The 23,866-nt window shown below is 46.4% G+C and overlaps 1 protein-coding gene across 5 annotated transcripts in view; it reads right to left on the bottom strand.

Moving 5' to 3' along the window:
• LOC309823473 (transducin-like enhancer protein 1) overlaps window positions 1–23,866 on the bottom strand; it is an 89,768-nt gene that overhangs the window by 9,754 nt on the left and 56,148 nt on the right. For 4 of the 5 annotated variants that reach the window (XM_082655785.1, XM_082655781.1, XM_082655782.1 and 1 more), the window contains 6 exons: window positions 22,392–22,508; window positions 18,443–18,496; window positions 17,807–17,959; window positions 16,269–16,413; window positions 15,049–15,239; window positions 13,503–13,579 (listed from right to left, as the gene is read on the bottom strand). In XM_082655785.1, the coding sequence (XP_082511911.1) occupies window positions 13,503–13,579; window positions 15,049–15,239; window positions 16,269–16,413; window positions 17,807–17,959; window positions 18,443–18,496; window positions 22,392–22,508 (737 nt within the window). The remainder of the gene's footprint in view (window positions 1–13,502; window positions 13,580–15,048; window positions 15,240–16,268; window positions 16,414–17,806; window positions 17,960–18,442; window positions 18,497–22,391; window positions 22,509–23,866) is intronic. The other variant, XM_082655784.1, reaches the window with a different exon arrangement.

The following is a 23,866-nucleotide window of genomic DNA, read 5'->3' as shown; positions in this document are numbered from 1 at the left end:
CTAGCCAGGTATGCCCATGTGCTGACCGATGAGATGTAGGCAGAAGGTGCTGGGCGGCACTTAGTTCATAACTTGAAAGAAAGGGGACCCTGAGGGACATGGAAACTACCTGTACTTTCCATTCAATTTTGCTGTGAACCTAAAATTATTCTAAAAAATAAGTTTATTAATTTAAAAAAAGGGGCTTCCCTGGTGGCGCAGTGGTTGAAAGTCCACCTGCCGATGCAGGGGACACGGGTTTGTGCCCCGGTCTGGGAAGATCCCACATGCCGCGGAGCGGCTGCGCGTCCGGAGCCTGTGCTCTGCAACGGGAGAGGCCACAACAGTGAGAGGTCCGCATACCGGGAAAAAAAAAAAAAAAAAAAATTAAAAAAAAGAAAAGAAAAAGAATTTAAAAAGAGGGAGGAGAGAGTGCCTTCCTTCTTCTCTTCCTCCTTCTTGCTACCTGAACTATGAGCAAGATGACTGGAGCTCCAGCAGCGTTTCTGGGCCACAGGGTGACTCTGAAGATGGAACTCAATTGCTGAGGGGGACAGAACAGAAAGATAGAATGCAGAGGTCCTGGTGACACTGTGAGACCTGGGGCTGTATCACTGGGGCTGTGATACCTGCCCTAGGCTACTGACAGCCAGTATCTTTTATGGGAGAGAGAAATAAACTTCTATTTTACTTAAGCTATTATTTTCTTCCCTGTTAAATACAAACAAACCTAATCCTAGTGCACACTTCTGTTTCTACACTAAAATCTTACAGCATATTTTTTCTCTAACAATCTAATTATTTAAACTCCAAGCACTCATATACTACAGATACTAGAAAGCACGCACAAAGAAAAGACCCTGTAGAGGATGGAAGATATAGGAGTGCTAACGTTTTATTTCCCACCCACATCTGAACTAGGCACTTTGAAGACCACTGCTTTCACTTTCTTCTTATCCAAAGCATCACTCGGTGATCTAGAAGTTCAACATTAAAGCTTTTCTATAGGTCTGCATACATAAACAATAAATGAAGTACGTAGGGCTTCCTCCCTCCCATAACCTTCTGGAATAAGTCTGGGCCCTTTATGGAATTTATCATTGGCACCTTGCAGTCCCTTTACAGATCCTAAAGACCTTGGGCATTAATACAGAACTTAAATTTTCATTTTAATGCTAACTCAAATTTTGAAAAATAACTAAGCATGCACAAAACTTAAAATTGATAGAAGACATCAGGTTTCTACCTGCCTGCACATAAAACCACATACTTCCTTAGCTTGAAAATAAAATACATGCTGTTATTTTCCTTCTATAAAAACAAGATGTCGGGCTTCCCTGGTGGCACAGTGGTTGAGAGTCTGCCTGCCAATGCAGGGGACACAGGTCCGAGCCCTGGTCTGGGAAGATCCCGCATGCCGCAGAGCAACTAGGCCCGTGAGCCACAACTACTGAGCCTGCACATCTGGAGCTTGTGCTCCGCAACAGGAGAGGCCGCAACAGTGAGAGGCCTGTGCACCGCGATGAAGAGTGGCCCCCGCCCGCCACAACTAGAGAAAGCCCACGCACAGAAACGAAGACCCAACACAGCCAAAAATAAATAAATAAATAATATTTAAAAAACAAAATATCAAATATATGAAAAGATTTTTAAAAGAACTTCCCCTTCTCCCTGACCAAAGGACACAATTTTAGATACGTTATCTCCTGGCAAACTGGTTCCAGTAACTAATCTTATACAGCTATTTGGCCCAAATCCTTAACATTACTCTTAATTTGAATGACTGAGTACACATAATGGGAACCACAAAGAATGTCCTAGAAAATAAGTATGCATATAAAACAACTACAGCTCAAAGCCCTTATGTCAAGGGTTTGGTTTAGTACCAAACCACTAAATCTCCTATTTTTTCATACTGAAGTATATTTGATGTACAACATTATATAAGTAAGAGGCGTATAATACAGTGATTCACAACTTTTAAAGGTTGTGAGTTTATAGTTACTATAAAATAATACTCGTTATTACTTTATAATAAAATATATTTTATAATTATAAAATATAATATACTCATAAAATAATACCATTTATAGTTATTATAAAATATTGGCTATATTCCTTGTGTTGTACAATATATCCTTGCAGATCATTTTATACATAATCGTTTGTAACTCTTAATCCCCTACCCCTACTTATCCCTCTCCCTCTTCCCTCTCCCCACTGGTAACCACTAGTTCTCTACGTCTGTGAGTCTGTTTCTTTTTCGTTATTATATCTCCTATTTTTAGCTCACAGTATCCTTTAGTGTCCTTAGTAATGTATCAAGCCCACATGATATTTCAATACATGCACATTACACTTAATTGAACCTATGCCATTTATTATAGGATATTTGGAGTTGGAATCAAATAGCATTGTATTATTGCCCTTGAAGATGAGACCACGAGAACTGGGGTTTAAGTCTATTCACATTCTAAATTATGTGACCCAGATACCAGGCACCACGACCTGGGTCTGAAAATAACAAATGAACGATGGTAAACGTGGGGAGAGAACTTGCCTCTTAAAGCCTTCTGTGCTGTGAGGAAAATGGCAGATGTGAAGGTTAGTTTTTCTGTTCGCCATAAATCAAGGTGGGTACCTCTAGGTGGGCAGTTTCCATCAGGTACCCTTTTAGCAATTCCTGATGTTTAGGGGAAGGAAATTTTATCTCACTTCAACTGGAACTCTGCTTATTATAGAGTTAAATGTTCCAGATTAAAACAGATGCACAAAGTACAGAGAGCTGTATGCTTGTCTCTGGAAGATACCCACCTCTCCCCTAGGTGTCCTCTTCTTTAAACCGCACAGGAGGTCTGTGATCATCACACTTAGGCAGTTTAAAATTGATTCACAGTGCAGCGAACTGCTGCCAGAAGCTGTGAACATGCGTCTGTCCCAGGGGAAACCCATATGGCTGTTAATACATCAGTCAGAGGGGGCCTCGGAGGAAGCTGGCGCTGTCTGCTGTGCTGGAGGGCCTAATCGAATGAACAAACCCCAGTGAGGCACAGGGCGGGTGTGGCTCACAGAGGGACCCACAGGAAGGAAAAACCAGGGGAGCAAACAAGGCAGCTTGGAATCTGTTATTCACTTCCGGGAAGCACACACACGTCTTTGAGAAAGTCCACATTGACGGCGCATCGTGACAACGTTCAAGAGATCCCAGAAGGAAACTTACCCTCTTTACTGACTGAGGAACTAGGGAAGTAAGATCAACCAGGAGGGCGAATTTATAAACGGATAGTGTACATTTATAACTATCTCTCAAGCCTGAATTCAGAAAGAGACCAGCCACAAAAGGATGCATATGGTACAACTGCATTTACAGAAGTTCAAACCCAGGCAGGATTCATCTCTGGTATAAGAAGTTGGGATGGTGGTTCCCCTAGAGACTGGAAGGGGCATGGGAAAGGGTTTTTCAGGTGCTCTTGGCGCAAAGTCACTGGGCTATACACACATGATGTGTACATTTTTTTCTATATGTATACCTCAATTTTAAAAACTTGAATTTATTTGTTTATTCAAGAAAAAGGTGAGAGGAGGCTCCCGACCGATGAACACAGTAGGCTGGGTCCACAGCCAGGATAAGAGCCCAGACTCTGGATTCAAAGGGACCTGAGATGCGGGGGTCCCCAGCTCGAGGTCTCAATGACCGTGGTTTTCCGAACAGGCCTAACTACCTGAGCCCTGTAATGTGTCCATTTTCTGATCAACAAGATAGAAATAATAATAAAATGTTGGGGTCGCAGGGGTTGTTGTAAGGAAAAAAAAGAGAGAAAACAGCTGCAAAAGTGCAAAACCCTTAACCGTGCTCGACACCTGCAGGGGCCTTCGGGAAATGACAGCATGGATATTAAACACCCGTGACTTAAAAAGAGGAAAGTGAGGCTATGTTGAATCCAGGGCTCTTATCTCAAACAGGGGACAAGTGTGAGGGCCAGGAATGCGGAAAGGGAGGAAGGCGTGGGGTGGGAGCCAGGAAAGCACAGGGCGATGGTGAGGCCAGGAAAACCGGGAAATTCATAAATCCTAAAAGGCGAGGTGGGGAGACAGCACCGGGCAAAGAGGAGCGGAGGACGTTTCGAGAGAGGATGGTGGCAAACTGTGGGGCAGAAAGAAGGAGCCCCTGGGGCCCTGCTTAGGGGCCACCCACCCACATTCCAGAGCCTCAGAGAATTGAGTCCCCCTGCTGTTTGAATCAAGCGCCTGCAGATCAGGATCTGATTCGGAAATGTGGTGGCAGAACTGAACAGAATAAAGCCCGCTGGACCTCACAGATTTAAAAACGGAATGAAATCAAACTCACTCAAACTCTTCAGTCACTGGGCACACGGCAGAGGTAAAGGCACTCAGAGTCCCCACAGGTGCTACAAACTGGGAAACAGGACTGCGTTCTGGGGAAGCACATTGTCTTTCCCTGGCTGACTGGCTCCTGTTAATAAAACTACGCTGTGTTCCGTGGGCAAAGGAAAACAGGTGTTAGACTTGTTGGTTTGCTGGAAGTAGAGAGGAACGGCAGTGGCCGGATCCAGCGAACAGGGATGAAGAACCACGGACCCCAGAGGTAAAGGCTGCGGCCAAGACCCCGCTGCCTGTGAACCTGGCCCTCTTCAGAGGGAATCTGTTGCTGTATTAACAGGTATCAAAAAGAATCTGATCATGTCAAAACCTCCACTGGCTCTTCCGGCTCTACGGCTCACCGAGCCCTTCACAATTGAGTGTCGATGAGTCTCAGTTCATACGACCGCCTTGTATCCTAAATTCCCAGCCGCACGGAACAACGGGCCAGTCCCCTAAAATATCGCATGCTGTCACGTCATGCACAAACTGTTCCCTCCTGCCTAGAATAGCACGGCGTCCCCCTAAGCGCACATCACTTCCCCCTCCCTCGGCCTGCCCCAACTCCCCAGGTGTCGTGAGTCCTTCCCCAGGACCCTGGCTCATCCTATAAATCGGTATCATGCCGAGAACTACAGCCCACGTTTACATGTGTCTGTCTCATTCCCGAGTCCTCTGGGATGACTTCGCCAACGAGCATACAGCTGGCACTCAGTAAACGAATCCGAAAGCCCCGAGTCATTTACTGCTCCCTAATCACTTATAAATCGAGGCATGAAAGGTTGCTCCAGCAACCTTCCATTTGTAAGCTGCCAGGTTGCTCCTTGTAGCTTACTCTCGTGTAGCTACGGAAAGTAAGCTACAAGAAGGTGGGGAGTCTCTAACCACCTGGGCTCTGCCAGGCAACTCTCCCAAGGAACTCCTAGTCGTCGTACCAAATGTGGCTCAGAGGTGGTACCAACTTTCCCAAGGGGGGAAGGCAGTCCCTAGAGATGAAGAGCTGATGAAGAGCAAAACAAAAGGCAACGAGAGCAACAGTAACAGTGAAATCCACAGCCCACCCCATCAGTAGAAGCCGGTGGGTGTGGAACCCCTCAGATACCAGCTGCAGCAGAAGTTGCCATGGGTCATGAGTCTAGGGGCTGAAGAGCATGCAGTAAAGTTCAGGAAGTGAGGGGACCCAGGTCAGAGTTTCAGTTTAGTCACTAATAAGACGTGGGGACCACACGGAACTTATCTGGGCCTCATTTCCCTGTTTTTACAACGTGCCCTGACAAAACTTACCCTACCAATGTGACCGCTGAGGTGTGGGGGAAATGAAAGCACGTAGGAAAGTACGAAGCACAATACAGATTCAGCCTTTGGTTCCCACGTCACAGAAGGCAGCTCGCTGTCCCTTATTATTTACAGCAGGGAAGAGGCACAGGGGAGCTTAACAGGCCCAACTCAGCTCGTAAGCAGGAGAGGTCAGCCAACCACAGAAGTGGGGCTCTAACCTTTACCTTAGCTTCCACATCAGCACTACCTTAGACACTCTCGACTCAAGAGGGCTCATGGGGCCCATCAGGAGGGAGACGCCTACCCCACACAAAAGGAGAACACCAGGCATGTCAGCGTCACTGATGTGCTTCATTATGGAGCCCTGGGCACAGGAGGCTCTGAGGGCTGAGAGCTGGGGCATTTGGCTCATTCTAAGACAGATGAGAATAATGTTAACTTATGACTTTGGAGGATGCTCTCTGCCTGAAGAACTAGTATAGGGAAGGTGGAGGCTGGGGATGCTGTGATGTGGGGTGATAAGAAAACCAGAGCCAGGTTTCCCTGGTGGTGCAGTGGTTGAGAGTCCGCCTGCCGATGCAGGGGACACAGGTTTGTGCCCCGATCCGGGAAGATCCCACATGCCGCGGAGCGGCTGGGCCAGTGAGCCATGGCTGCTGAGCCTGCGCGTCTGGAGCCTGTGCTCCGCAACAGGAGGGACCACAACAGTGAGAGGCCCGCGTACCGCCAAAAAAAAAAAAAAAAGAAAAAGAAAAGAAAACCAGAGCCATATTATTCTAAGATTTCAGGGACAAAAATGTCCTCAGGTATATAATTCATCTCCTTCTGGTAAAACCTCTTTCTTTGCCAATGTAACAAGCTCTACCTTTAACATTTTTTAGGGTCTGCACACCTAACTCCTAACATCTGTGAAATCCTTTACTTCTTTCACAGGATTTTTCTAGTTTGGCATCCGGGCATCCTCTCAAACACGCAGATCCAGGTGCAATCCCTACCCTATCTGAAGACAGCATTTCTGCGTCAATGGAGGGCTTTAGTAACAATTAAATGACAAGTTGAGGACTTCAAAGCCTTACGATAGAAGACTTTTTCTTTGTTTCCTTATTTAGTTGAATGCACGGCTATCCTCATTTTTTAAAAAAGCAAATGCAGAACTTCTTAAAATGGATAGGAAAAAGAAAATTACTAGATAAAGTAAGGAAGAAGAGATGGCCTAGCTGATATACTAGGAGGTTCTCTGGTCAAAGTCAGCATTTATGATTCTGAGCTCTAGGTCCTACTTCCTCCATCAATTAAACAGTTCCAAATTGTAAATGTGCTGGGGCAGCAACAGCGCTCCTAGGCAGGACAAAGATACACACCAAGAGATGCGTGGACGAAAAGTAAGACAAAGATAAGTTTAAAATATACAGCCATTTCAAAGGTCAATTCAAAAATTCCTAGCAAAGGAACCAACCACTGCAGGCAAACAGCAGTATTCGATCAAGAGATAGACAAACTAGGCCTGGTAAGCTGAAAGCTATTTCTGAAGAGGTGAAGAGGGAGAGAGAGGGAAGGGACAGTTGTCCAGCAGCTAAACATAACTCACATCAAAAGGAAGGGCCTCACTCCTCAATATAACTCCAAGAAATTAGCTACGCATTCCCAGACCATCAAAAAGTAGAAAAACAAGAGTTAAACTAAAACCCACATGGTGATAATATGGCACAAAATAAGCATGTTACTTTTAGCATTTAATAGACAAAAAATCGGGCTTCCCTGGTGGCGCAGTGGTTGAGAGTCCACCTGCCAATGCAGGGGACGCGGGTTCGTGCCCGGTCCGGGAGGATCCCACATGCCGCGGAGCGGCTGGGCCCGTGAGCCATGGCCGCTGAGCCTGCGCGTCCGGAGCCTGTGCTCCGCAATGGGAGAGGCCGCAGCGGTGAGAGGCCCGCGTACCACAAAAAAAAAAAAAAAAAGACAAAAAATCACCCAAATATCGTGACAAGTAAAAGGGGGCTGAACTAATTTTCAAATCCACGAAATAAACTAAGTGTGGAATCCAGACATGGTCAGCAGAGGGATCAGAGAGGAATGGAGGGCAGAGGGAGGGGGACTGGCCACTGACACATCTTCTCAGCCAGAAGCCCGGACTGGCCCCTATTCACTGCCGCAAATCATGTTTTCCTAAGAAGCACTTTTACCCCAAATGTAGTTCAGATTTTCTCTTCCCTTTAGGCTCCAACTCCAAAAAGGTAGTTTAAAGATTTATTTAAACACTAAACAAGTGGGTGGAAGATTTCTCAATTACGTGTCTAGCATTAAAACACAGGGTAAAGGAACCTGGAACTTAGCTGGAATCTTAAGCCAAACTATTATTAGCGTGAGTTATGACTGACCTCTAGGTGCTACTATAGGAAGCAGGTAGAGCTCAGCCCCCCAAGTATTTATGGAGAGGAAAGCGGTGTCACGGGGCCAGAAAAATGCCTTGAGGGGAGAGAGGCGTGGAGTACAACGAAGATGTCAATCTGTCTAAACTTCAGGTTTCTTTCTTATCAGTGATCTCCACAGAGTTCAGGCAACAAATTTCCTTGGAAAAGGATGAATCATAGGGTCTTGCGCAATCCTGGGCTCACCGCCCCCCCCCCCCACCAGTCAACGGGGCAAACATTTGTTTACTGGGTATCTGTGCTCAAGGGGACTTCAGAAGCTTCAGTTCTAGTGGGGAAGAAGCTGACTGAAACATGACCTGGACATAGGATTATAACTCAAGGCCAAAGTGTGGAAAGTGTCACAAGACATTACAAGGTGCCAGAAGAGAGACAGCACATAGGGAAAGGCATCAGCAGAGGCTTCACGAAGGAGGCAGCAGCTGAAGTGGTCTTTGAAGGACAGAAAATATTTCCGCAGGAAGAGGTAGAGGCTAGTGAGAAGGAAAGCTGCCCCAGGTAGAAGGAGGAGGGCTCTTCTCTTCATGGAACAGAGCGTTATCCCATTTGGCCAGAGCACAGGATGCGAAGAACACAGCACACAAGGCTGGAAAGAAAGGCTGGGGTGATACTACCAGAGGGGCTATATCAGGAGTTTATATGCACCTTTTGAAGATATCTGAGCAAGAAACAGACAAGATCAGATAAATATTTCATTAAGGGAAAAACACACCTACGATCTCAGTGAGGATTTTAACAAATAAGAAGACTGGGTAAAAATGGGAATTAAACAAGGAAGCACCAAAGGCTAAAGTTTGGGTCCAGATGTTAGATAGAATAGGGACAATGCTGGGAGATGGGAGATTGGGATTGACATACATACACTAATATGTATAAAACAGATAACTAATAAGAATCTGCTGTATAAAAAAAATAAAATAAAGTTCAAGAGAAATGAAAAAAAAAAAAAGAAGAAAAATAGGGACAATGCCTTTAACAAAAAGAAGTTAGGAGAAGTTAGAAGTGGGAGAGAGGAAAAATGTCCAGGTTGGTTGGGAAACCCTACTGAGATCTTAGATCACTCTGACACCAAAACAAGTACAGAACACTGGCAATGTCATCTTGCTCTACGCCACTTGGATAAAAACAATGGAAGGAAGCAGGGCGTTTTGCATATGCTGGTTCCTCCACCTGGAGTCTTTTGCCCTTCCCCTACACAATTACTGCAGCTCTGAAAACACTCGGAGAATCCTCCCCTGACCCTCCAGATGGGATCAGCCCTTCACAGAATTTCACAAAAACAGTACTCCTCTGTCACAGCTCTTATCTCAATTATAATTACACATTTATTTTTGTGATTCCTTGATTAATGCCACCGCTCCATCACTAGGCTGTGAGCTCCCAATAGGGTCCTCTATGCCTAGTCAGCAGATTTTGATGAAATCTGTAGAAGAGAGGACAGGAGGGAGGTGACTGACCAGACTGTAGTAGGCAGATGGTGTGGGAACCTGAAATCACATCCCATAACACAGGGCTGAAGCAATGGACGTACTCAGACAGAAGAGACCCTTCATGGAGAAACGGTGGTCTCCAAATATCTGCAGAGCTGCCTGCCCTGAGGAGGATGGAGTAGCAGCACGCTGTGTGGTCTCGGGGAGCAGGAAAGAACAGGACAGATAGGTAAAAGTTCCAGGGAGACAGATCTCAACTCAAGGGCTGGAAGAGTTTTCACACAGCCAGGGAAAATGAGTCGCCATCACTAGAGGCACTGGGTCAGAGATGCGCAGCCACTCGGTGAGGCCACTAGAACCACAGATGGGCATTCACACTAGACGCACTTTTTTTTTTTTTTTGCGGTACACGGGCCTCTCACTGTTGTGGCCTCTCCCTCTGCGGAGCATAGGCTCTGGACGCACAGGCTCAGCGGCCATGGCTCACAGGCCCAGCCGCTCCGCAGCATGTGGGATCTTCCCAGACCAGGGCATGAACCCGGGTCCCCTGCATCCGCAGGCGGACTCCCAACCACTGCGCCACCAGGGAAGCCCAAGACGCACTTTTAAGGTCCCTCCAGTCCCACCTGCACTCTCCCGGCTGTACCACTCTTCGAGGGCACTCATGCAGCTGCCCGTGAACCCTCAAGCTCCCTCTGTGCTGGGAGCCCACTGTCCCTCTACTGGCACCAGCCCACCCTCCCGGCCCCCTCTGCCGGGTGGCCTTATCCCTCCTGCACCAGCTTCAGCTTCCTGCATATCCACCCTGCCCCAAGGAAGGCCTTCCCTTCCTAACTCTGGTCACTCTCTACCTGTCTGCCTATCACCCACCACTCTGCCCTCACAGCACTCAGCATTTGTCGCAAACTTAACTCAAGCATCTACTGTTCCTTTAACATTCCCCCCACATCAGTAGGCTCCCCCCAAAGCCGGAAAGACAAACGTTTTCTTTCCTGGAGCACGGCAGGCGCCTAACACACAGTTCTCCATCAAACATCCACGAAGAGCCTCCGTCTGTCCTTCCCAAATATTACTTCGACTGGTGTTTCTCAGAGAATGACTCTCGCAAACCCTTTACCACCTTGTTCACTCTACCCTGGACATGACGGTTTGTCACCATTCCTCTTATAAGCCTCGCACAGACGCTGCCCAGTGTGGTCGGCTGACATTCACCGTTGCCCCCGGCGAGGTGCTCACTCCTCAAGACTAAGTGTTGAGAAACTTTTACACGGCAACTCAGAGTCAGTTCACAACTGCTGGCTCTTGTAATAAAAAACTGGGACGTGTATTCTGTATCTTTTTTCCCCCTATCCATCTGTATTTGTCTGTTATAAGAGTCTCAATCTTTGTCATGTTGGGAAAAAACTGGTCTGCTACCATCATAGCCAGTTTGAGAAGACCACCTCAGGCGGTATTACTTTACTGAACGATGAGAACAGTATGTCCTCTCATACTAATTAATGGATTAATATGGGGACTAAGACTGTGTACGCAGCCCAGGTCCCAGACCACGGGCAAGTTCATTTTTCCCTCTGATACCAATTTACTCAATCTTCCTCCCACGATATGGCTCACCTTAAACTTGAAAGAGAATCCAAAGAAATGTTTTAACTGTTTTAGAAAGCAGCGACCCCTCGGATCCACAGCCCAGTGCCCGTTTTGACCAAGGGGAGAAAAGCACCGTCATACCTGAGTCTCACCACTTTGCCTCTCTGCCCACTGTCGTGGTCCTAGCCTACGCAGCTGTGAACACAAAGAAATCCAAGGTTCTCACAAGTCAAAGACATGACTATTTTGGCTCCAGGAAGCGTGACACCAGTACTGTCATCCACTGAAGGTGTAAACTGTGTCTAACGGCACACACAGTCGTTAGGAACTGGGTCTAAGTTAACCCTCCCCCCCACACCAGCCCTGAGGACCAGCTCTGTGGCTCTCAGCTCTGCTCACCCCATGCCCTCTGCCTCATATTTCACATTCAGGGCGGGGCGGGGGGGCTTGGCAGCTGGAAACTCCCCACAGCTCTGACTCCTGAAACTGGCTTTCCCTAATGGTTCGCTGAACTTGGCCTTAGCTACCTATTATTTCCCTGAAGATTCATCAGTTACTGTTAATTACTGCATCTTGGCTCAACATTAACTGTTTGCTCGTTTTCTTCTTTATTTTTTGGCCACAACTTGCGGCATTTGGGATCTTAATTCTCCGACCAGGGATCGAAACTGTGCCCCCTGCACTGAAGCGCGGAATCTTAACACTGGACTGCTAGGGAAGTCCCCGTTTGCCCTTTATCCACTCACCAGACAGTGGGACACACAACAGCTAGCTACACTGCCAGCAAAACCACAGGTAAGAAATACCCATAAGTGCCCTGTAGCATTCCAGGCTGGACACGGGGGGGGGGGGGCATTCCCAAGAAAACACAACACAGTAGTTCACAAGTATTCAATCGGAAAAGATCTACCAGCTAAGAAAGGATATGCGATGCCGCCCCACCTCCCAGTCCTGCTCTTCCCTGGGCCTAGATGTCACCACAAATTCCTAACATTGCTACTAGCTCCTAGTATAAACCAAAGCTTCATTTCATCATGAGTCAAATTACCGTGAAACAGATACTATAACGCAGGGAAAGAGGAGCAATGGGAATCTGCTTTCTAAAAGCAGATGACGGGGTAAGGAATTCCATCTTTCCTCATGCTATTGGTTTGTCTGATGCAAGGCTGCAATAAAAACCACAGAAGGATGACCAGGTAGTTGAACGGACCACTCAAAATAATGCAATATGCAACAGATGCATGAGTAATAGCTGAAAGAAACCACTCGGAGGTAGAAGGTATAACCAAAAAAAAAAAACCTGAAGGCCTGTGACATGTACCTCTGTTTGGAAAAATCAGTGAGTTGGAACTGGCTTTCTGCCATCTTCTATCCTAGGGGAAGAGAGTATTTGCTGAGAAGTAAGACAGACTCTCACATTTCAGGTTTGTTTTACTTTGGTTTTTTTTTGCTGTTTTTTTTTTTTGCGGTACACTGGCCTCTCACTGCTGTGGCCTCTCCCATTGCGGAGTACAGGCTCTGGACGCGCAGGCTCTGGACGTGAAGGCTCAGCGGCCATAGCTCACGGGATCCTCCCGGACCGGGGCACGAACCCATGTCCCCTGCATCGGCAGGCGGACTCTCAACCACTGCGCCACCAGGGAAGCCCTCAGGTTTGTTTTGTACAAAAATTGAGAACTTTAGGAATTCTTTGAAATCATGTTTCTGATTCCAATATTATGGAAAACAGGTGATTTTAAGTGACCCTGGAAGAATAACCAACGGGGCTTTTTAAATTCTGAAGGCTCTCTTGCCCTTTAACCTACCTCTCCTGCTTCCTCACCAAAGCCACGTTGCACTTTATAATCTCTCAGAGGAAGGCACCCAGCAAAACTTTACTTGGGGTTCCTGGGGAGGGGGGGTGGTCAACTCCCGATGTTGGCATCCAACAGAATGTACCTTTCACGGAACTCCCGTTTCGACCAAAATAAGGAAAAGGTGGCACTGAGCCGGGTAAAGAAACAGCACGTTTCCCATTTCTGAGATTTCAAGTTTGTGACAGCTTGTTGCCCACAACATAGTCCTGTGGAAAATCTCCAGCAGCTACCCCCTAACCAAATGGCAAAGCAGAGCAGCTTTCTGAGGAAGGGTCAAGCAAGGAGGACCAACCGCCCCTGGCTCTCGCCTCCCTCCTCGCCCCCGTCCCCAACAGCTTCTCTCCAGAAATAACTAAATGCATGACATCATCCACAGTGAGAAGACAGAGGCGTGACACCTACCAGGTGCCTATTTATAGCAAGTGTTAACACTCCTCAGGAAAAGACACTAGAAATCTCCTTGGAAACGCCCAAGCCTGTGCTCCCTTTGGAATTCGAGTCTGCTGATACCCATGACTAAGTAACCGCCTTTACAGTAAAACCGAAGAGTTAGAGGTACTTACGGCTTCCCCCCGGGGATTCCTGCCAGGTTTGGAGGGATCGTAGGTACACGCATGTGAGGGGGAGGATCAAACCCAACCTGGAAACAGAATAAGGCATCGCACACTCAGTTTATGCAGGGTAGGCACTTTGTGACACCTCTAAAGACTTTTCACTAGAAACTCAGAAATCCCCAAAGCAACAGAAACAGAAACAGGGACGTGCGCTAGCATTTCTCAAAAGAACGAGCATAATGCAAAAAAATAATACAGCCGCCTTTAAATACCACAAGACACTCTTTTGTGGTAAGTTGGAAGGTGTGTGATTGATCCGTGCATCGAGAACCAGCTTCCCATGGTCAATACGCCCTGTGGACTTAGGATGTCCTACCTGTCCAAACAAGTACAAAGAGCAATACGCTGAGTCAGGACAACCTATCAACTGCGGCACTATCGACGTGTTAGGTCAGATAGTTCTCGGTTGGGGGCCGGCCTGGGAATGACAGGATAATTAGCAGCATCCGTGGCCTCTACCCTCTCAGTGCCAACAGCATCCCCCAGTTCTAATAAACAAAAGTGTCTCCAGATATGACCAAATGTCCCTAGGGGGCAAAATCACCCCGTTTCATACCACTGGTCTAAGTCATTGCTTAGAAATTCACGCATGGACGCTCTATTTTGTGCACCTTAACGAAGGTACCTAGTCCCTCAGCTGTCCCCTTTGCTTTAAATTATCTCGCCCTCCATTGCACAGCCTTTCCTAGTAGTACAACATAAGGGAAAAAACAATGAACTTTACTATCACCCCAAGTTATTGGAGGTAATGAAGAAGGGAGAGGAGAGAAATGCACGTGACATATTTCAAACAGCCAACAGAAATGATTTAGGGACTTTCATCTGCTATGAGTTACAATCTAGTCCCTTTTCCTGATGCAGTTAAGGACTACACAGTCAATTTTCCCCTTCACATGAAGTTCTGTCTCTTCCTGGTCAAACATGAGGCCATTTACACAGTGGGAGAAGGTAGGACAAGAAGGAGAACCTGCCCCACGGTTTCAGTCCCTTTGTGTTTCTCCCTGTTGAGCTGAGATCACTTCTTACACCTAAGTCACGCTATTGGGTTTAAAGAATAATATAAGCATGGAATGAGAAAATTACGGCTCCTCAAATATTTTTTTCTAAGAATTAAAGAGGAAAAAAAAAAAACAAACAACTTCAAGAAACGAATGAAAAGGCTTCTGTGAGCTACTTGAGTCATTTCATCGCCTTCCAAAAAAAAAAAAAAAAAATCTACTTTGGTGGGAGAAAACCAGATGTCCCCTGAACCGCTGAAGTAGCTCCTAAACACTGCCTTTTTTCATCCACAAAAACAGTAAAACAAAAAGCATTTGGCCTTAACTTAATGAAGCGGCATGCCGATGAAGGCGGACAAGAGGGAGGCGGGCGCAGCGAGGACACTGGGTCTTTGTCTGCAGGCGCGGGGACTGCAGGCCGCTGGCCGCTCCTTGGGTCCCGCCCGCCCGCCTGCGCCCACCCACGGCTGCCTGCCTGCCATCCCCGCCATCCCTACCATCGGGGAGCGCCCGTAGGCCACCACGGCGGCCGCGGCGGCGGCCGCGCTCATCTGCGGCGACATGTTGTGGAGGCTGGCGTAGGCGGCGCTGGGACTGGTCAGCTCGCCGTTCATGCCCGCGTGGGGCACCATCCCGAAAGGCGCAGGGTACGGACCCGGCACCGCCAGGGGCGTCCTCAGGCCGGCCGCTGCAAGGAAGCACAAGCTGCACGTGACTCACCTGGCCGCTCAGGTCCAGCCTGACCATCAGTTCCAGGGTCCTCTTCAGTGCCCTTCATTATAGGGAAGGAGGAGAGAAGGCTGGGGGGAGCAGAGGGGTACCAACTCTAAATCCTACACAGGGTTCCTTCTTCCCTGGAGCTGAATTCATCTCAAGGAAGGAATGGGCCCCAGGGGAAGAACTGCCCACATATTTCCTCCTTGGTCGGTACACTGGGCAACACTGCGCACCAGGGAGATTAAGCAGCATCATTGTACCCAATTCACAGAAGGCTAACCAAGGCACAGGCACTACCTGTTGACTTAAACTCAAAAGAAGGTTCTCTTGATAAAATCCAAGATTTCTCCTTCAGCCCAAATTTTCCATTACCTGCTACCAATTCCAAATGAAAACCTGATCCTGGATTTATGTAAACCAGAGCACAGGTTTAGGGGGAATATGCTGGGGCCTCTCTTCCTCTGGGCCCAGAGTGTTACATTTTTCCTTTGCCAGGGAGGAAGATAAAGTTAAAAGTTATGAGTTTATTCAGGGGCTGGGGTCCCAGTGAAACCCTCCCAATTTCTCCTGAAGGAGAGACCGTGATTCCTAAGGGATATACCGGCAGAACACTGGCCAACTAAAGCAAGCAAGAAGCACACTTGGGCCGGTCAGACAGGCTGTTTCAGTCAATATTAGCAAACTCAGACACACAATGATAGTTTGGTAAGGAGCTTACATGCGGAATAATTATCAGAAACTTTATTGAAGTCCCTGGGATTTGGATTATTTGGAAATAAAAGAAAAGCCAAATGTAAACAGTCAGAGACTGAACAGGGTGCAGCTGCTGAAACCCAAGGACAAACATCTGTTTCTTATCATGGCTTTTCAGAGATAGGAAGGAGGGAGGGGGGCAGAAAGTGCATCTCATATTCACGAGGAAACTGCATGAGAGCTGAACTGACGAATCAAGTTGGGAAAGGGAAAAACAAAACACAGCCCGCAAGAGGCAATGCCCTACCCGCTTGGTTAACGAGGGGGTCCATGGCTGGAGGCTTGCCGAGGCCTGGACGTAGTCCTGGAGTGGCGCTGGTGCCCGGCGTTGGCATGTCACTCCGAGGTGTCGGTGTGCTGGATTTCAGAACAGGCGTGCTGGCTTTTTCATGCTGGTATCATTAAACAAATTAAATGAGTATTATTTTTAATCCAAGCCATATTACACAATTTATCACAACAGCAGCTGGGACACTGGGCACCTTCTAGCTACTCCCGCAGCCAGTTTTCATAAATCCACACAATGTTGACAGCATTAACTTGTGAGGGAGAAATGTTGACCTTTCCTCTTCCTGCCAGAATTAAAACTCTAGCTAGAGACACAGAACATGATCACACTCCTTCCTCCGCAGATTTTATTTTAAAAAGTATTTTTTCATCAGGCTTGTGGACTTTGGATCTAGGCCAAGTTTGAAGGATGACCACCCAGAGGAAAGTTCCTGGTCACTCAGAAGCGACTGCCCCGGTCATCGAGGATATCAGAGGGAGGACCCCTTTCTACCTTTGCTGCTTAATGGCAGTGGGATTGAGACTAACAGCGAGAGGCAGCGGAGCCATCAATTTGATGAGAAGCAAACTGGCATCTCAGGGGCAAAAGCCCTAGACCTAGTCCTATCATGTTGAGAGATGTGCCTAAAAAATAACTCTTTGGCATTCAGCAGCTGCACCCATTTGCCAACGTAACCAGAGTGGACCCACTAGTGCAGGGGCCTTCAGGAGTCAAGATAGTAACAGGGTCACAGGGCATCTTCTTCTGCATCTTAACCCTTCATGTCCCTTTAATCATAGTCTGAGAAGCACTCTGGGGTAGCAAAGAACATGGGTTAGAGAGACCCCAGCTCCCTCTGGCCTTGGATCTGACGAGCTGTGCAAACTTGGCAAATTCCTCCAGCTTCCCTCCCCATCAGTGAAATGGGATAATGCCTTGAGGGACTATGTAGGGATTAACTGCAGAGTTGTTATGGTGCAATTATGGTGAGTGATGAGATGAGATACTCCACGATGTTTGTTGAATGACTGAAAGCATGAATTGGCCTGATGTACCCACATCCCGCCCCCCCGAGTTCCAGGCTTCCCCTGGTGCCGCCTTGAGTACATCACCATCTGCCCAGCAACCCAATCACAACATGACCCAACAGGATGGGTCAGTCTAAAACCAGGGGAAGTGTACCGCTTAAGAAAATGAGGACTCTTTAGGACCTAAGGCATTTGAACCATTTGCCAACTAGGAAGTTGAGCCTATGCCAGGAACATATCCCCCAAGTAAGAAGGAAATGGGCATGGAAGCTTGTTATCTCTCTCTAATCATGGCCCAAAATAGACGACCCAGAGGGCAAAAGTAATCACCATGGGGACAGAAAGCAGAACGATGAGCTTCACTTTTAAACCCTTAAAAATGTAACTCTCAATTAGTAAAAACCCCACATTTCAAATACTTTAGGGAACCTCTGGTTCCCTGATAAAACTAAACTGCTAAATAGGCAAGTGACAGTTCTTATGACCTACCAAGCTCATTTCTTTGGATTTCAAAGAAGTGGAACTTCCCGAGGAGGCGGTGGATGCCGGGCTGCTGGAGGCGTCTTTCTTTAGCAGACGGTTTTTCTCGATCCCATTTTCCCTGGGTGAGTGGGCGGGGCTTGCTCGTGGAGACGAGGGGTCCTCAACAAGCACAAGCAAAAGGCTCGTGATTTCACTTAGAATGGACGGATCTTTCCACACCAATTCGCCAAATTAAAGGAGAGCCCTGAAAGTCCTTCAGATTTGGGGGATTTGAGGGTGTGCACCTAATACTGCTATTACAATGAATAGGATGGTGTTTGCGAGTGCACCCATGAAGACACCATAAAGAAACAAATCTAGAAATAATCGTATCTTCCCTCATGCTCAAATACTTTGCCCAGAGGGCACGGGACCGAAAGGAGCACCAGACACCAACTTAGTAATCCAAAATGGTTAGGGAAACAGATTTTTTTTTTTAAAGGAAACAAAAGTTTGTGTCGGTTTTAGACACTTATTGTTCCATCCATGAACAACCATTAAATCCTTAACGTGTAAAGTTGCAAAAGACCAAAATATGGTGGTTCCACTTCCTTTCTCTCACAAGTCACTCTGAAAATAAAGTTTGATAAAGAGAATGGTTACCTCATTAGACACATCCACAACTAAGTTGTCATCACTTTTGTCACCATCGCTGTCCTGAAAAAAAAGAAATTTTAATGCCATTTACTAAAGGGTTTGAGGCTCAATTAAATTTCTGTAGCTCTTGGTAGCAGACAGACTAGCAAATGACCTGGGCTCCCTTCCAGAATGCCAGTCCTGGTAATTAATACCACCGTCTCCCCTTCGCATCTGACCTGGGGACGTGCAAAGACCCAGGCAGGAAACTCTGCTGCAGCAGCACACCAGCTAAACAATCACAATGTGTATACAACAGGTGATGGCAAGCCGTAAAACTTGGCACACAGTAAGGGTTCAATAAATGTTTGCAGCAGCTGAATCTATCTTATAATCTGAAATCTGCATATCCTTATCTCAGAGATCTTTCCCCACTGGATTTCAAATTAAGAACACAATTTCGGGCTTCCCTGGTGGCGCAGTGGTTGAGAGTCCGCCTGCCGATGCAGGGGACACGGGTTCGTGCCCCAGTCCAGGAAGATCCCACATGCCGCGGAGCGGCTGGGCCCGTGAGCCATGGCCGCTGGGCCTGCGCGTCTGGAGCCTGTGCTCCGCAACGGGGGAGGCCACAACAGTGAGAGGCCCGCGTACCGCAAAAAACAAACAAACAAACAAAAAAGAACACAATTTCACGTCATTGCTTTTTTTGTGTATCACCTTGAAGGCTGCCAATCAATTCTAGTGTTCATGGACAATTCATAATTATAAAGAGAAACTTGAACCCTGTTCCCATGGGGTTACTAGTTACTACAAAAAATTAAATAAAGGAAACAAAAAACTACAAACAACAAAGCTGGCTACTGGTTGGGATAATGTACCAAGATCTAACCTCATGATAAGAATAAAGCTCTTCAGCAATCAGCTTGGAATATTCTTGAGATGGAAGGAAGATAGGATGGCAGTATCTGGAGGGCCCTGGCATCCTACATTAGGGCTTTTAATGTCTTGACATGAAGCCATAAAATTGGCTAGTCAGAGGAAACTCCAAGGTTGCACGCACTGAGTTTCAAAAAGCTTCAGAAAAGCTGTTCAATTTAACGTGATCACTCCTAAATCAAATTCAGGGCAGGCTGAAGAAGTCTACTTTCTTAGCCAAAAGGCCTTATATGTCTTTTAGTACAGAGTAATACAATGGACATACGGAAAAATAAGTTATCGCAATGGGTCCTATTCTCAAAAAGGAGCAGGCCCCTGGTTTATGATCTACACAATTCTTTTACTGATGTCACTGTCAAATAAGAATACACAAATAATGTTTGAGACATATTAGTACAAGTGCAGGTGTCACCCATTAGCTTTTTGTGGCCCCCAAGTCCAGCTAGAAAGGTACCCTCAACTCTAAATTCATGTCTTAAATATTTTATCTAGCCATACCTAAAGCAGTAAGTGTGGGAGACCCAATTTACTTTCTTCAGTAATGTGTTACTAGATATACCTTTAGTCATCGTTATAAAGGCACCATGCAATTCATTAGCAATAACAAAAGATTACAACCAATGAGGAAGCCTGGGTAATTAAAAATAACAGGCTATTGAAAGAAATATTTTCATGCAATAAAAGAAAAAATTAATACTAAAGAAAATTTACTTTCTCTTAGTAAAGCCCACAGAAAAGCACAAACATTGTCGGGTGTTAAGAAACCCAGGGTGCGGGAATTCCCTGGTGGTCCGGTGGTTAGGACTCCGCACTTCCACTGCAGGGGGCATGGATTTGATCCCTGGTTGGGGAACTAAGATCCCACATGCCACATGGTGTAGCCAAAAAACAAAACAAAACAAAAACAAACCAAAAAAACCACTGATTAAAAAAAAAAAAAAGAAAGAAACCGAGAGTGGTGGTGACTAAGTATAAGCCAAAGGGGATTCCCTTTAGGAAAAAAAAAAACCCCAGTATAAAAACAGTTAATGTAATGTACAGACCAAACTGGCAAAAGGTAGCAAATAACTAATTTATTATAATGGAACTGTGCAGTGAGTCCTTAAGTAGTCTGAAATTTAAATCTTAGCTTTGTACTGGACCCTTCTGCAAATATAAACCTTCACGGTACAGTATACACCTGTCATCAAACATCTAAGGTCTGAGTCCTTTGCCCCAGGTTCTCCAACATCATCTCAATACATCACCCTCAACTACCTACACAACTAGACATACCTGGTACAAACAGGTTACAAAAAAGTCATGCAGAGCTATGGATTCTAGATCCCTCACTACTAAATAACTTATCTACAGAGCAACTCGGAATTCCATCATTGGCAAATTTGCAAATTTCTGTATGTCGTGGACTTTCTTGACTAGCTTATTAACAGTTGATGCCATATATAAACGTACTTGTGTGGGATACTGGCTCTGGGCAAAAGATAAGGGGTAAATATGTGCTAAAAAGGCTTGGGCTGTGGTGGGGAGATCAACAACTTGGGTTCTTGGGATGTTATTATGGTACAAAGTATGGACCAATTTGAGGACCTCTGGCAAAATATCCAATCCTAGGCTCTCGCTTTGGGAATCCTAACATGGTGATGAAGAGCATGGATCCTGGAGTCAGACTGTCTCCAGGCTGTGCTGCTAATTCTGACCTTGGGCAAATCACTTAAAAGCTCTGTGCTTCACTTCCCTTATCAATGAAATGGAGGGATGATATAAAACTCACAGGGTTGTTTTCAGAGTTAAATGAAACAAGCCACGTAGAAGCACGCAGTACCTGACGCTAACTTGAGATGTTGCCCAAGAAATGTTACCCACAGTTAGCCATTGGCTTGCGCCAGCCAGCAGAAGACAGAGGTCTCGCGTGGAAACCTCCGCACAGCCTGCACAGCAGCCAGCCAGAGGTAGACACTTCTTCCTCCAGGGGCAGTGGGGAGTGGCCTAATTTGAATTCTACTCCCACTGTTTCTGAGAATGTGTGCATCCTGAAACAGACACTCGGGGACACACAAGGAAACTACAAGGCATCCGTCAGCTGCGATGTTTATGACGCCGAGACCAGCACCAATGGCCATTTGGCGTGGTTTGCTCTCCTCATGAATGTGGTTTTAGCTACATCTAAGTCAAGAGTCCTCACATCCAGTCGTGTGATCTCATCTGTAGGGTTTGAACGAGATACCCCCAGTGTTTCTTCCAGGTTTTTTTTTACCATGGACTTTTATCACTACACTGCTCCCTGTGGAAAAGGACGAACTCTGCCTTAAGACGTGATAAAAGCCTGAATATATTACCAGAATGGCATTCAAAAAGGTAAGCTGGTGACACCGAATTCTTGCCCTTGTCATTTTAGCAGGACAGGCTACCAAATTTGCAAGGTCTAGGACAAAATGAAAATGCAGGCCCTAGCCTCAAAATTGAGAATTTGAAGAAGGTGGAGAGCACAGCATGAAACCAATGGTGAGGCAGGGCCCCAGCAAGACCAGGGTCAGTGCAGCTGCCCAGGCTGCACACCACGAAGCCAGCCCTACAATTTTGTATTCCCTCTCATGAGTAACTACGGCAGAAAGCCTAAAATTTAATACTAAGCCTGGCAGATGCATAATTTACAGCTCAAGATGGAAATAATATCCTACAATGTAAGAATCTATCCTCTTGATACTATTTTTTTTTTTTTTTTTTTTTTGCAGTATGCGGGCCTCTCACTGTTGTGGCCTCTCCCATTGTGGAACACAGGCTCCGGACGTGCAGGCTCAGCGGCCATGGCTCACGGGCCCAGCTGCTCTGCAGAATGTGGGATCTTCCCAGACCGGGGCATGAAGCTGTGTCCCCTGCATCGGCAGGCGGACTCTCAACCACTGCACCACCAGGGGAGCCCGATACTATTATTTTAAGGGATGTGAAATTGTCACTAAGATCTTAGAGGTCCTTTGTATACTCACTTAGAAGCTGAGCAAGGAAGCAAACCAGTATTATTTCAAGTCCTTTATTTACTTACATAGTGGCTGGAGTCCTTATCGTCCACCTTTCTTTTTTTGATGTCATTGGAAAACTCGGGTCCATTTCTGCGTTTATCTGTGCCTCTTAGACTGTCTGGGACCAAGAGGGAGTTACTCTGCAAGACAAAAAAATTAATCAAAGATTTCTTCCCAGGTCTCCCTGTACACATGAAAACCCCACCTGGATGTGATAGCTGGTTTAGAAAGGTGATGCCTACATGGCCTTTCATTCCATTTAATTCGTCTCATCTGAAGACTTTGACAGCAAACATTTATAGAGATTTAGGCACTTAAAAGGGAGACCCTGACTATGCACTCAAGCCATCCAAAGCCTGGTGGATCCTTCAGGCCCTGCTCACTTGAAATGTTCTTCTGTTCTGTTTGCTGTTAGAGAAATGGGAGCCTGCTGTTTATATGCGGATGTGTTTTCATTCTTTCCCACTGAGACTCCCTGGTCAGGAATAAGAATGGCCTATGAGCAAAACCTGAGATCACTCTATTAGACATATTCTGTGACTGTAAGAGTCAATGTGTGCCTCTCTAAAAAGACACAAAGAGAACGGGTGGGATTAACAGCATGGTTTCCTAAAAGGCAAATCACATTTTCCACAGTCACAATGAAGGAACTCTTTTGAGTTCTTCTAATTTATTGTTGAAAATAAGATTTGGTGTTCCTTGCCAAGAGCACTGAAATTTAAGACCCAAAGCAGGAATTCCAGCCAGTGAATCTTCAACAGCAAGGCCAGCTCCCACACACAAAAGCGGGAACAAGGACTAATCTTTTCCACAAACCACACAGGATACTTTCATTCACATGTGCTGAGTATGAACTGTTGACCCAAAGAAAACAGGCATTTTAGATATTTGAGGGTCACATGACACGATGTGACATCCCTTCAATTCCCATCTCCCCTCGGGGTTAAAGCATCAGAACATGTTACAATGAGTTCTTTTAAGTGCGGGATTAGCATACGCAAGGGGGCAATTTGTTCAGTGGTGTGTTACTGCCTTGAACAATGCTGAATGGGCTGTGCAAAAACTTTCTTTCTCAAAGCCCAGATAACCTCCATTTCTGAAAGATGTTGAAGAACTAAGTCGGGGAGTCCAGGGCCAACAAACAGTAATGCTACCTTTCTCTGCCACAATATAAAATAGAAGGGGCCTGGGGAAACCTTTAAGTTAGACCATCTCTAAAGCAATAGTTACGTACCATGAGCAAATCTTTAATGGTCCATTTTTAGAGGCCATGGATGGGTCTTCGTTCCTAACCAGCCCAAGGAAATTAGCCAGGTGGCTGGCTCTCAAAACTCCCCCGTGAAAACTGTGAACCCCACCATGGGAACGTTCTCAGCTCAACCACACACAGGAGGAAATCAAAAGTGGGAATCAGAAGGCATTCTGAAGCCTCTTTGCCCACTTCAGAGGCTGCCTCTGAAGCAGCTGAGCTCTCATTCACGACCCTTCAAGCTCCACA

This window comes from Grampus griseus, assembly GCF_964374135.1.
Source record: "Grampus griseus genome assembly, chromosome: 6".
Lineage (NCBI taxonomy): Eukaryota > Metazoa > Chordata > Mammalia > Artiodactyla > Delphinidae > Grampus > Grampus griseus.
The sequence above is the reverse complement of the archived record's forward strand: the minus strand, read 5'-3'. Positions and strand labels throughout refer to the sequence as shown.